The following is a 15771-nucleotide window of genomic DNA, read 5'->3' as shown; positions in this document are numbered from 1 at the left end:
TCTGTAAGAAAGTTATTATTCTTCTACTTCACAGGTGAGGAAACAGGGCTATAAGGAAACCAACCAAACAATCTTGAGTCCTGCTTATATAAAAACACTGCATAAATGTTTGCTCTCTAGCTGGTAGGGGTTTCTGTGTAATGTTTACCAGGATACAACCAACACAGACAACTCTTTTTTGCACTTTTTGTTTCATGAAAAGCATGCTATAAATGCAATAAGATGTTTTATACTTTCACGAGCTTGAGAGAAAGATAGATATTTGGGTAGATATTTGCCTTGTTGTGAGGATTAAACCAAATGAGACAACATATGTAAGTGCTCCAAAGTCCGGCATATAATAGGTGTTCAACAAATGGTAGTCATTATTCTGCCCAAGACTTGGATCTATGTGTACATATACATACATACATATGAATATGCATATATAATGTTCTTTCAATTATATTGCTATGTGTTAGTAAAGCATCTGAACAGAACATTATACAAATTATCTGCACGCACTTCAGCTAATAAAAGAGATACATACACATGCACATACATGCGCAATTCCCTACTCCCAGGAAGGTCTCAAAAACACATCCAAGTAACTGAAAATGCAAGAAAACAGAACAAATCACTATGTGGTTAAAAACAAACACACAAACAAAACAACCAAGTGGTGGAAGAATGTACTTATCTTAAAAAAGAATTGATAACATGTATTTTCCATGTAAAAATATATAAACTATTTTAATTATTGACCCGACAAAGGGTTATTAAATTGGTACAGAGATAAGTCCAGGATAATAAAGATACGGTTTCAGGTAAAATTTTTATATTACCTTCAGTTAGCATCCTCTAATCAGGTTATAGTGATATTTTAGTCTCAAATTTTATAGTGCATGAACTATGCCTAAATGAAATGTACAGTGATAGGGAATGTGGCAAGTATGTGACCTATTTCTCAGGCCTTGTCTACCTTTCCAACATCACCAGTGCACCAATGCTGAGACATCATGGTGCAGTAGTAAAGAACGAGAACTCTGGACATAAACTGCTCAGGTTTGAAGCTTGGCACCATTCTTGGCTAAGTTCCTCAGTCTCTCTATACTTGCTTTGCCTTCCTTAAAATACTAATAGTACTTACTACTCTATAAGGTTGGTGGGAGTCTTAAATGTAACGCATATAGTTAAGTGTTCAGTACATGTTGACTGATGCTGACTACTACTAACATAACAACAACACTTTAGGCGCATGAATTATCCGTTGTTGTTCTATTTCATGATATTCTCTCATTTCCCTGTTCATTTACACACCAACTTCCTTACCCCAGCAGTGAAGAATTGTTCTTAACAAACTGTATGGTATGCTAGAAGAAAGAAAAAAGGAAAATTTTGCTTATCATATTAATATATAAAAATTGGTCTGTAGTTATAGCTGTTTTCTGGGGTCTATTCTGCAGTATTATTTTAGACTTGGCAACTTGATGCAATTTTTATATCGGCTTCAATGAGAACAGTTGTATTTTCTCCACCCAAATTTTCATATATGGTATTAATATGTTTAAAAATGGATGCTAAAGCAGGTACTAAAACAGTCTGCTGTAACAGTATCATATAGTTAACAAAACTACAAGGCAAGAGGAAAACGGCAGCAGCAAAAAACTTATTATCCTAAGAAGAGCACATAGTTGTCATGTTGAGAATTGTTTCCTTTTATTAACTAAAACCCTAAACAATTTGGTGGAGATGATATTTCCTGAGATAAAACATAGCAGAACACAAAGTTAGTTAAAGCAATATTTTCAAAGATTTCTGAAGATTCACAAATATATCTTGCTGTGTCGTGTGGAACTGGCACAAACATTCAAGTCAAATGGGTCTATTTCTTCTACTACTACAAGAACTTGGGCATGTTCTGAATCTCTCCAATTGTCTTATCTGTAAAATGGGCATGATAATATCTATGTTTCATAAATATCCTTAAATTTTTCATGTTTCATCTATTCTTCTATTAACATCTCACCAATTTCTAACCTCTAAAGGATGCCTGGCACACAGCAGGAACTCAATAATAAATGATGGTTTACTATGTATGTCTTTTGGTTTGGTACATGAAAAGCTAAGTCACTGTCACTTAATGGGAGGGTGGGGGCAGGACAGAGAAAAGAAAAATGGCACAATTTAAAAGGTAACAACTTTAAGTATAAATTATGTATGAAAACTACCAGTGACCTTCATGTTTCCAACATCCAGATATGCTCTTTGGGAAAAAATGAAACATCACTTAAAAAAAAAAAAGCTAAAAAACAATTACCAACAGACAGATGTTATTCGATCTTTTCCTTTTACATTTCAAAATGGACTAAACCCAAAGATGATTTCCACAGACTGTTCTTTTTAGAGAATTTCTAAGGAAAATGTTGACAATCACCTAGGAATATTGATGAGTACTCCCTTGATATTAATGACAAATACTTAAAGTACTAAAAAGGCACCTTTGTATCTGTATTAATGGAAACACAATCTTATTTATCTCTCTGCTAGCTGAACCCATTCCTAAACTAAAATGCAGATCTCTTAATTCAATTATGAAAATGCTGCATTTTAGTAAAATTCAATTCAAGGCCAAATAATAGTGTCATGAGGGCCATCTCGAGATTTGTCTGAGGATCCAGTGAGGTAACATAAGTTGAAACACTGTGAAGTTTTGATAAATGTTGGTTGTTATTATTCTTAGTAAAGTGCAATCTACTTCTTTGAGGTCATACATCAAGGGACTTTTAAAAGAAGTGATTTACAAGCAGTAGTGTGGGACAGCAAGTTGCTAGACAAGCATGAAAAAGAAAAGATAAAATTCAAAATAAATCTATATAATTGCAAATTTTACTTGAACACATTTAGGATGTTTTAATATGCTTTTTAATTGCAATGTATTTGAATAAAAATTTATTAGCTCTTTTCAAGTGCTTGTCTTCACATTTTATATTCTTTTTCGATGTTCCATCACATTTGCCTTTGCATTTGCTGTTCCCTCTCCCTGGACTAAGTTTTCCTCAGATCCTCCCTCTCTCATGGTGCACTCCCTTGCTTCTTAAAGGCCTTTCCTGACCACCCTAACTAAAATAGCACCCTCCTACCCTGCTTTATTTATTTATTTATTTTATTCATGCATTTATTCTTTCATTCATTTGTAAAAATCGAAAATGTTTTTTGGGAATTTACTATGTACCAATTACTACCCTAAGGATCAAGTGTATCAATTCATATAACAGTCATACCAACTTGATGAGGAAGATAGTTATTATTTTTATTTTTAAAATGAGAAAGGTAAAATTTCCAAAAGATAGACTTTAAAAGCCAGATATAAAATTCTAGCAGCCTAATTTTCTGCCAGAATTTTATATCTGGCTTTTAAACTTCACCAGCACGTTATTCATTCAACAAATATCCTCTGGCTGCTAATTAAATGCTAATTATGCATTATGCTATATGCTAGGTTTATTTGAAAAAAAAAGATAGGGTGATAGTCTTACAGCAATAAAATTATACACGATAAAGAGGGCTGTGGCAAAGCACATGGAAAATAATACATTAAAATGTGAGAAATATTATGAAAAAAGTTTACCAAGAGTTAATAATTAATTTTGAAGAAAAAGAAGTATAAATCTTAAATATTAATGCTGAGATTTCAAAGATGTAGACTAGTAAAATGATGGTATCATAAACATAGATGAGGAAATTAAAATGATCAAGTGAAATAGTGATATAAGTTAAGCCACTGAGGTAATCTATTTCTTTTTTTCTCTTGTTTTTTAAAAATTTTTATTTTATATTGGAGCATAGTTGATTAACAACGTTGTGTTAGTTTCAGATGTACAGCAAAGTGATCCCAATCATTTCCTGACATTATATTAAATATTTGTTTGTTGGTTGTCTATTATTCCATGAGACTATAACCCTTATGGGGGCAAAGGCTTTTTTTAATCAGTCTCAATGTTTATTTGCTTAGAAAAGGAAAAAGGAAGCATAGTACCTATCTCTTCAATGAGCTCACAGTCTTCATAAGAACACATAAACTTGAAATTTATATTCATACTGACAGTTTTTATGAAGTTAATTGTCTTCTTGATAATAAGCATTAAAAAGACTGAACCAGGTACCAATGTGCAGCCTCAAATTTACAGACAGGGGTGTACTCAGAGTTCCTAAGTCAGTTATTTTGAAACATATTTTTTAGCAGAATTTTAAAATTGGTAATAAAAATGGTCACAGATACAAAATATGTCTCACCCAAACTGTACTATTTTTACTACATGGTGGATTAAGTAAGCTTTTGAGGGTGTTTTATAATCAAATGTTTTTGATGGGGAAATGTTTTCTAGGTCAATTTAGAATAAGGAAATGCAATATTTTGAGTAATGTAACTACCTTCAAATATAGATATGCCAATTCTACAAATAAGTTTTATTTCCACTTTGTTCTCATTCTAGACAGAGCAATAGCTACTATGAGGAAGATAAGAGCATGGTAAGATCCAGAAAAGACTTATTTTCAAGGGGTAGAGATATGGGAGTAGGAATGAGAGGAGGGGGAAAGACCAGGTCTTATCTTCAAGTCAGTTCAGAAAAGTTGCTCATGAATTGTGTATCTGCCAACCTCAGGAATGCTCTGGATTGTCCCACAGTTACAAAAAAATCCTACCATGACAAACCTACATATGAGGGTTGAGAAGGTACTAGACATTTGCATGGGCATCTTTTCATTGTGAATTTGCTATAATTCACTAAAATCATAAAATTCTAGCACTAGAAGGGAACCTCAGAGATGATCTCCTTTAATTCTTTACTAACCTTCACTGCCTCATTCCCAACACACATATATACATTCAGAAACAGAGAATCTGGGATACAGTGGAACTGTTTTAGAAGGCTTTAAAGAATAAACACCAATTTTTTTAAAAAAATTATGCTATCATAACAATTAAAGAATGATTTACTCTAATGGAAGCCCAGGAGTGACAATAAAATCCTCTAAGCTTCAAATGATGAAGTCACAGGGCCTAACCTGAGAGAGAGATGAGGGCAGAGTCCTATGGAAGATGGTGATATCATGGGAGTTTTATTGCTACCGCCACTGTGCAATAGAGATGGTTCTCAGTTTGTTTTTGTTTTGGATGACAACTGTTTCAAAGCATAGAATTATAGCTGTAAACATATACATGATACATTGTTCCTTTATCGATATAATGGAAAGAAAAACCAAGGGAATGTATCCCAAAGATACATTTAGAAGACTTAACAAGTCCTTTTTCTATAACTGTATTCTTTTTGAGTTATGTTAATTAAATTTTGGAAATATTGTTTATACAAGACACATTTTATGTGAACATTCTGATGAACTGTCTTCAATACATGAATGGGTATATAATTTGCCTGAGGTTGAAGAACTAGCTAGCAGCAAATAAGGACCAGAAAACTAGCATTTCAAATTCTAAAGTAGCTGTATTCTCAATACATCAAACTTCCTGATAACATACACTACCTAATTTACAAATAGACTGTATGCTCTAAGCTTCTTAGAATTCACTTTCCTTACAGAACCAATGTTATCAATGGTATCCAGCATTTTGGTCTAGCCTTCAGAAGTCTATTTAACTCATAATGTAGTTGAACTACAATAGTATCTCCAAAGGTAGTTCTAGTGACTGGGGAACACAGGAGAGACCACAGAAGACAGGGGCACAGAAAATAATACTCCTCTCCTATCCTGCATAACCAGGAGATATTAGGCAAAACACTGAAATTGCCCCAAATGGCACTTTCTCCTTTCCTTTTCTACAGCCTTCTCCCAGGAAAACACTGTTATTGAGATCACGTATACTACTGTTAGACTCCATTCTTCAGCCTTCACAAGGCCCTGCCCTCTCTTATCACCAACAGTCCTAAGATTTCTGGGCTTCAACAGTCGCCTCTACCTCCACCAACTACTACTCAAAACTCCCATTTTATGAGTGTAGTTCATCTCAACTCATAGTTTTAGAAACAAAATCTGACTCAACAGTCCTTAACCTCTGGGACACAGATTTTTAAGAATATTAATAGACCTTGAAGTATTCACCAAAGTGAGTCGGGTAGAGAGGCAGAGAAACTCTCTGTGTACATGAATTACTCGTGATTTGAGGAACATTATATAGCTGTATGCCAAAGTTTGCCTTTCATTTCCTAGGTTATATATGTGTGTGCATGTATGGGGAATACATGTTTTAATTTCATGAGAGAATCCTAGAGAACACTTGTTTTTTTGTGAAAGAGCTTTAGTCTCTTAAAGCTAGAAGAAAATTTGTAAAACTTCTCCCTATTATATGCAGTGAAATTCTTCAGCCACTTTAAAAAAGATGAAAGTCCTGACACATTTGATAAATTATATTGCTCATAAATTAGTAAGTCAACAGATGGTGCTAATGAAGATAACAACTGACTCCCAAAAGTACAGTATCACTTTCTCAAAATCAGTGAACGATCTTGCAAAGAGAAATTATTGCCTATAAACTGTATTGGGCAAAAAAGGCAAATAGGCCAGGGGAAATTCCTAACATGCCTAATATGGTGGGTCAACAGCATTATATCCATATAAAAAGATGTGCTTTCTTCCATAATTATCTTTTTTTAAAAATTTTTTATTTATTTACTTATTTTTATTTTTGGCTGCATTGGGTCTTCGTTGCTGCACACGGGCTTTCTCTAATTGCGGCGAGCGGGGGATATTCTTCCTTGTGGTGCGCGGGCTTCTCATTGCAGTGGCTTCTCTTGTTGCGGAGCACGGGCTCTAGGCACATGGGCTTTAGTAGCTGCAGCACGTGGGCTCAGTAGTTGTGGCTCGTGGGCTTTAGAGCTCAGGCTCAGTAGTTGTGACGCACAGGCTTAGTTGCTCCGTGGCATGTGGGATCTTCCTGGACCAGGGCTCGAACCTGTGTCCCCTGCATTAGCAGGCAGATTCTTAACCACTGCGCCACCAGGGAAGCCCTGTAATTATCTTTTTCAAACATGGAATCAGAGGTGTGATTTGGTTTCATTATGACTACGTGCTCTAGGGCACTAACATCTCTTGACAGGAATTATGAAATTGCTGAAAGAGTAACCAAAAACCACTTAATGAAACCAGAAAAGTACACAAGTATCATTACATGTACATACATATACAAATGCCAAAGGACATTCAAATAAAGATTCCTGAATGGCCAAAGGTCTTTTCCCTCCCACTTCTTTCAGCCTTCCATCTTTTGTAATAAAAAGACTGTCTTGCGTTAGTATATTTTTTTTCACTCTCAAGATTTTGGTCAGAGAAACTAAGAAATAGTCAACTCCACAAAATCCATTCACCAGAAATTATTGAAATCCTAATTCATAGTGCATATGGTACCGTTTCAAAGCTTTATCATAACACAAATTAAAAAGTAAATAATTGATAATTGTCCAATAGCAAAAACAAGAAACTATAAAACAGAGAAGGGGTCTTAAGAAAATTTTTTCTTTTTGAATTCATTTACAACTTACTTCAGTAAAATTAAGAATATTTTGTATAGGATTTACCAATTTAATCAATCTCATACTAAAAAAAAGAATCGCTCAGTTTAGGCTTCCAGAATATCCTTAACCTGTTCTATCATCCTTTTATATCTGGCAAAGAAGCAAATAAACACTAGTCCTCATAAAGCAATCTCCACTAAAAGTTACAAATTATAGCTTTTAAAATTTAATTCAGCTAAAAAACTCCTCACATGTTGAAACAAACTTACCAACATTACGTTGTGATTTCAAGAAGGTAGGAACACACTTACAATAAAAAAATGTTTTCTCACAGCCTTCATAATGTTAGGTACTTCTAGATGAAGCTGACACAACATTCCCCCCAAACCATAAGAACCACAAGTGATTTTTTAAAAAAACAGAAATTATAATCCCAAAGAAACACTGCATGGATATTTCAGGGCTTTTACTTTGCCAGACTAGTGGACGATAAAGTGAAACATTTAAAAAAACCTTATACATGTGAATCTTGCTTTATATACTAGTGTATGTTCCTGAAAACTTTATATGAATTGAACCTAATTTCAAATCTACTTGAGAAGCTTTCTGAACTAAAATGAGTAATTTATTTAAGAATAATTAATCATTCCCATTTTATTTGTTTCGAGTAAATCGAATGTATAACAACGTGATTTTTTTCAAAGCAGCATTATCTGTGTTAAATTTCTAGCTTCAATGAATAATCTTGTCAGAAATTGATGACTTCTTATAGTAGTTTTACAGAATACATCATGGCATTCCTGAAAGGCCAAGAAAATGCTGTGGGAAGAAGGTTATATTAAACTTCTACAAATATAATTGTGAAGTGGACTTTTCCTCACGTTGAGTTAAGTGTATAGCCTGAAAATAATGGAAATCAGTGAATGATGGAAATCGGTGAAATCACCTATAATAGTGAATACTGCTCCTATTGATAAGACGTAATGGAAATGTGCTACTACATAACATGTGTTGTGGAGAACAATGTCCAAGGATGAGTTAGGTAGAACAATTTCTGTCAGACCTCCGACTGTAAACAGGAAAATAAAACCTAAGGCTCACAGTATGGCAGATCATTCAACATTACCTCTGCGGAGGGTTGCCAATCAACTAAATACTTCTACTCCTATAGGAATAGCAATAATTATTGTAGATGTGTAAAGTATGCTTATGTGACAACATCTATACTTATTGTGAATATATGATGAGCTTGCACAAGAAAGCCTAAGAACCAATCGATATTATAGCTCAAACTATCCCTATATACCTGAAAGGTACTTTTTTCCTGGATAGTATGTAACATATATAAATATAGTTTTATATTTACACATACATTAAAAATTATATGCAAAAAATGTTCACACTTCCCTCTTTGTAAATAGTTGCTGAGATACAGTATCTGTAATTCTTATATACAGTTCAAGACATCAAGAATATATTGGGCTTATTCCATGATTTTCCCCCTAGCCAGGTACACAATGCACAGTATCACCAAACTACATTTAGTTGTTATGTACAAATTATGTGGAAAACTAACAAAAACAGAAAAGTTGGGGTAGGGGAGACAGAATCATAGTAAAATATGAATTAATAAAACATTTTTCTATTTAAAATTCATTTAGTGAACCTGACACATTGCCCTTGATTACACAACAGCTTAAAAGACTTTGCAACTACTTGTCTACCTATCTTGAATCAATTTCAACACTCAGATTAATTGACTCTTATATAATATTAGTCAGAGAATAATGTTCAGTGACCACAAGCCCACCACGGCATATGCAAATACATGTTTTACACACACACACACACACACGCATACAAGAAGTCTGAATGTCTTAAATTTTAGTTATACTTTTCAGTTGAATATGAATATGTAGTATAATAAACAACAAAATAAAATTATCCTTTATCAACAGTTTTAAGAAGGATGGGGACAAGAGAACACAAAAAAGAAACATAATTGGAAGCTATGTAGGTGTACAAAATTAGTTTGTTCTACCAATTTCATAATTGGATAGCATATACTACTAACAGAGCAGCAAAGGTGCAAAGATTGAAATTTACACCCCTAATTAAGCAACGGTTTGGCAGGTCTAATGTCCTATACCTGCTTGACTCCATGACTCACTAGGCGATCTCAAACGAAAATTAATACTGCACGTAACAGGATCTTAGTTATAAGTAACTGATCATGTTTAAAATATGAAATCCTCAAGTGTTCAAAAATCATTGACATCTGCCAGAGACGACGACGACGATGACAACACAACAACTTCTGCATAGTTTTATTCATTCAAAGAACAGCAATATATAATAATAAAAAAATTTTCTGTGGATTCCCCTTACAACATCTTGATTACTGCCATCTAATCACAACACAACTGTAACTAACCCGGCTGCCATGTTATTAGCTTCTCTTCAGGGGCTAGGTCTTAATCATAAATCAATGAAATGACTAATTCAACACTGTTAAAACCAGTGAGTAGATGCTTGGAGCCATTCCGGTTTTTACATCTTTCAAAAAGGTCAATACACCTACTCAGTAACACAATAGACTTGTCTTTCAAAATGCTTCCTTATTTTCTAGGACTTAAAAATTAACATGTTACCATTTAAATTTAACGTGAACTTTAACTAGTAATTAAAACGTTCATTACTTCTGAAATGGTGACCCCCTAAAATATAGTTTGTCTTCCTCTTGTGGCCAGAATCACAAACTCCTCCTCCTCTTTCCTGACCATTTAAAATAGCTTTCTAGATCTAAAAGACCCATGAAAATATTTATTACTACTTCCTGCATCAGTCTTAATTTGCTACAGTAACATTACATAATAACCTTAAAAAACAAAACCTTTTTCTTTTGCTAAAGGAGCAACTAATGCAAATGGAGCTGAGATATAAACATTACCAAAAAACAAGATGCTAACACAAATTTAAAGGATTTAGTAATTAAAATATATTTTAACTATTTACATCTGCTTGCAATGTTATAAGTGATGAAAACCTAGTGTTCATATCCTTCATAATAAAAATTTATTCTGCACTTTAATACAAAGGCTATGTTGCATAAACAGATTTAAAGCTGTAGCAGAGTGGCTGAATGAAAGGAGAATGGCAATCTTTCTGGCTCCAGTAGATGCCATTCCCTATCACACAATGTTTCCCACTCATAAATACATGACAAATACTTCCTCAATCATTTTTTACGAGCAGGGATGCACAGGGGGTAGTCAATGGCTAGCTTGAGGGAAAATAGGAACAGCAGGCGGCAGAAACTGTACAGAAAATGGCTATGTGGTAAATTCTCTTCTGGAACATCACTCAGTTACCCAGTCTTTGATCTTTCAGCTACAATTACACTAACTTCCACAAGATCTGTCTCCCCCCACCCTCACCAAACATACACACTACCCCAAACCAGATCATCAGTCATACATAAAATCTAAAATTTGGTTTTATAAATAGGATCATCCATACCTCTACATTTTTATAAATTAAAATTTGCTATTTAGACAAGAGTTTACTTCCAACTGGCTATAACCATATCATCATCACAACTGGTCTCACAAAAAACATGGGGCGTCTGGCGACAGCTAAATCACAGACTGGCGCCTCCCAAGCAGTCTGTCTGCCATTAGGGTCTGGGAAATGGTATTTACTGTACAATTAGAGCCAGGGAGTTCTACCTGTAATCATCCAAATACAGGTGTGAGAAGCTCCTTTGGGCAAGGAAAGTGACTCATCCCTTTTCATGTAAACTTTGATGTCTGCATTGTTTCACAGAGCCTCGGGAAACCTTACCATTCATACTACAATGAGATTTACTAACTGAAGTCAAATAATATATTTAAAATTCCTTCCCAAAGGTAATAATTTTTAACATATCAATCACAAAATTTATAAGAATTTTATATAAGAAACAAGACAGAACTGTTTATTTTAAAGTTAATTATCGATTGGAAGTCATTGACCAGTCAGAACTGAATTTTCATGTCAGGTTTATGCTTTCTAGAACATTACAAATTAAGAGGCCAAATTCAGTTTCCTATCAGGAACACAAAATGTCTTATAGTAATATCAACAGGGCATTTTTAGTTGCAGTAATTTCACAGAATTTATTCTAATGATTTATTGGAGTTAACCATCTGACATTAATTATTGTTTTGGCTTCCAGTCTATGAATGTTTATTTTTCAGTTTAAAGCTTCTCACTCTTTGATATCATATGGAAATGAGAATTTTTAATGGAAAATTGAAACCATGTGCATCTAAGTACTTAATGAAGTACAGGGGAAAACAAATGAAAATATATTTTAGGAGAATTCAAATATTTTACTTTGGATGGTTTTGGTTTGTTTGTATGACTTAACAGTATAAAATACTGAGGGTCCAGTGAGTACCATGCCAAATGTGAACATGCTCTTATGTTACATAACATATGATTTTTTGAAGTTACTAGTGAACTAAAGGAAACCTTGTACATTTTGGTTACATGTGAAAAATGACACTCAATACATGAATGCATAGTTTTTACCTTTGTGTATTTTAAAGTATTTTGAAACAAATACCTGGTCTTTCCCTCCACCATACCGTTTTTTTTTTAATTAAAAAAATGTTTTTTAAGTATTCAATCTGAATTTTAAAACTTATGCCCAGCTACAATTCCAAGTAGATATTTTAAAGTCACATATAAAATCAACAAAGCTAGACTTTCCTAGTTTAAAAAGCTTTATTGCTCTAACTACATTTATTCTCATTTTGCAAAGGAAATATTAATGTCTATTCAATAAATTTGATAATTAAATATGTATAATTCAATATTGCCTAATGTAATTCCTTTTTTTTTTTCTCTTAAGTTCTCTCAGTGTAAATCATTAGGAGACTCATCTTGGAATGTTAACACTAGGCAAAGCTCTCTCATCCATTTTAAACTTTTTAATAATAAGGAGAAAAATTTTAAATCAAACATAGCAGTAACTACATATGTATGTGTGTTTGTGTGTGTTCAGATATGATATGTCGGGGTACATCTGGGGAGAAAAAAAACTTACCATTTGTTTTTCTTTCTAATGTAGTCTTTTTCAGAAAGATTAACCAAGTAGACCATTGGTTTTGAAGTCAGAAATAAGTGTTTATTCAACACTTCAATCTAAAGTGGGAGATAGAAAAAGAGTCCTTTTTAAAAGTTGAGTAAATATTAAGTCACTGAAGAACTTGAAAGAAAACTCTATTTAAACAAGAAGCCATTTTTATAATTCTTGTTTCTAAAAGATTAGTTGTCAGAAAATATCAGGAGTAGGGGAAAAGAAAAAATAACAAGCCTGGGAATAAGAAATCATTGAGAGAAATAAAGTTTAACTAGATATAATAATAAGTGTAAAATAATGACAACTTTAATTTGTTCTCCAAGAAATCAAAGCAAAGGTAATAATAGATGGCATCGTATTTATAATTTACCTCTTTGTCATTCCAATCATGACAGAAGCGAACAGGTTTCTTTTGATCTATAACCCAGGATTTGACTTTGCACATTATGTCCTATACACAATTGAGAAAAAAAGTAAATACAAGGTGAATACTAAGCATTTAGATACTAAATATTAAAGTTAAAAGTTTTCAAACCCTCAATTAAAAGTTGACTATAAAAATAAAGTCAACTTTTTTATGAAAGAACTAAGTCGCACAGATAATTATTTTCAATATCTCATTAAAATACGAAATACGAAATGAAACATTAATGTGGCATTAAAATTTTACCATATGAAATGTGGAATACTAGCAAAATTAGTAACAATCTTAAAAATTTCAAGACAATTAAAACATACCAAAGACTTCAAAGAGTTAATAATATCTCAACATTATCTAGTGATGTAATCTGCAAGATAAACATGCTGTTAGGAAATGGGGGGGAATACTGGATAAAGATTGAATTATAATTTTTTCCTTAAAAAGAAAAACAAAATAGATGAAATTGAGCCTATTATTGATGATCTACCCTCCAAAATATTAAATCAATTGACCAAAACCCTTTTTATTCTGAATTAATTTTTTGCTGACACCTTCTCCCTGCCCACTTCTCCTGTCCCTGCTCCAACCCACCCCCGCAACCTGCCAAAGCCTCCATTACACAATGGCAAGAGCCCTGCACTGGTGACCTCCAACCAGCTGCATTCACTTTCAGAACATCTCTCTCTGCTGGAAATCTAAAGGCCTTTTAGTTAGCAAGCTAGTGTGCATTCAGAAGGAGTAACTGCAGGAAGAGCCCAATGTGCTTTGTTTCTCTGGCCTTTCTTCACAGAAAGATTAATCATCTGTGAAATGGAAACGGCAAACAGCAAGTGACACAAACTGAACCCTTCAAGCCTTTCCTCATCAGTTTTGTGGTTCTGAATCTAAAAGCTGCGTGTGGCAAGGTTCTCCTTACAGGCAGGTGTTAATAAAAGGCTCTTGGGTCTGAAAGGTCAAACTTAGCTCTTCCAGAAGAAGTGCGTTTGAGAGTCATCTGTTTTTTGTTGTTGTTGTTGTTAAAGATAACTTATGGGTATGTTTTAAATATGCATTTCTCAAAATTTATTGTAATACACAATAATTAGTAATAGATTTCTTAGATTTTCATTGATGTATTTTACTTTATCATAAATCATTAGTCTTCTATAAATATCCACTTGTTAAATTACGTCAGTATTTAGTATACCTTCCTTCCAAATCTTGCTGTTACCAACAGGAAAAATAAGGAAAAAGCCCTATATCCTTAGATCCTGATTTGAAACCCTCCAGGAAAAGGACTTCCCACAGACTTCAACAAGGAAGGGGCAAGCCGAAAACTTTTAATGAAATCTAACATGGTCTGCTTAAGAATAATCACTTTTACTCTTCTATTTCACTCATAAATGTTTAAAAGTGGCTAATGTAACACCATTTCCTACAAGGAGAAGATCAAAGTGCTATATTACAAATGCATTATGATTAAAAAAGCCCTGTGCAGCCTTGCTATTAACTGTTCTTTAAACCCTAAAAGGCTTCCCATAGATCTCACTTGGCACTGCATATACAACCTTTGACAAGTAATGTAGACCATTTTTATTCATTGCCTAAAATTGTAGGCAATTATGTGCGTCACACTGGCCACCTGCAAATTCTGAATGCCTGCTCCAGTTGTCAGTGCAAAAAACTAATGTCGGAGGGGATTAATCTAGGGGGAGAGAGTCCTCTTTAATGGCTCCAGCAGGTGAAATGGCCCAGCTGGTTACTATGATGAGAGGCCAGAACAGCTTATGTGGAGACACGCAACAAGATTATACAAAAGAAGGAGAAAACAGTGGTACCATCTTACATTTGGTTCCATTAGTTTTTTTCAATTAAAAAAATCAAAGAAAATAGACAAAGGAAAGCCAAACCAAAAATAAGGAAGGAAATTAAATCTTAATCATATAAAAAGTGTAAAATACTTCTGTAACTATAAACATTTTCACAAAACCAAAGGGCCTCAATAAATGCTGATTGCTAGTGAAGGAATTTCAGTATTTCAGTTTCATTTTAAATTAACTAAAGCATCACTTCAGAAATAGAGATCCTATCACAAAATCTTTTTGGCATTAGTTTCTTTCCCCCTTCATACCACCATATTATATTACAAATTAGGAGCACTCAAATTTTAGATAAAGAGAATTAATTCATAATTAAAGTTCTAAAGAAGTATATTCACTAAAGCCACATTCAAATCCTTTTAGAAAAATTTAAAGATTATAACCAAGTTTTTAAACAGTTGGAAGTAAAAATATTTTAAAACTTAAAATATTTTATTTTATACTCAGTACTCTCTTAATTATCCCTACAAAAGATTTAAAAGCCAAGAAAAGACACCTTAGATTATTAAGATGCCAGTTTTACTTAAGACAAATCAAAAATAGATTGCTCTCAGATAAGATTATCTTATGTAAATGATCATTATATGGTATAGCTGCAAAGTGCTGTCTTTCTTACATAAAGTAAAAATTTTTAGTTTTAGCAAAATTAAAGATGCTACGTTCCTTATCTGAAAAACTGCTGATCAAATGAAAGAAAACATTTGGACTTATCTGTATAAAATACTTAATGGATTGACTGAATTTTTCCTATGCTTGTATATATAAACACATATATTAATAATTATAGTTAGAACAATATTCCATTTAATTGAATTTGGTTAACTGAAAAAACAACCTAATACATAACTTAAC

General features: G+C 33.3%; 1 protein-coding gene across 1 annotated transcript in view; it reads right to left on the bottom strand.

Annotated features, from left to right (window-relative positions):
- OLA1 (Obg like ATPase 1) overlaps nt 1–15771 on the bottom strand; it is a 172069-nt gene that overhangs the window by 34346 nt on the left and 121952 nt on the right. Inside the window, exons 6-7 of the mRNA XM_068543904.1 lie at nt 13010–13090; nt 12604–12701 (exon numbers count right to left, since the gene is read on the bottom strand). Of these exons, the coding sequence (XP_068400005.1) occupies nt 12604–12701; nt 13010–13090 (179 nt within the window). The remainder of the gene's footprint in view (nt 1–12603; nt 12702–13009; nt 13091–15771) is intronic.

This window comes from Eschrichtius robustus, chromosome 5 (genome assembly GCF_028021215.1).
Source record: "Eschrichtius robustus isolate mEscRob2 chromosome 5, mEscRob2.pri, whole genome shotgun sequence".
Taxonomy (NCBI): Eukaryota; Metazoa; Chordata; class Mammalia; order Artiodactyla; family Eschrichtiidae; genus Eschrichtius; species Eschrichtius robustus.
Note: the sequence above shows the minus strand (reverse complement) of the source record. Positions and strands in the feature narration are given on the sequence as shown.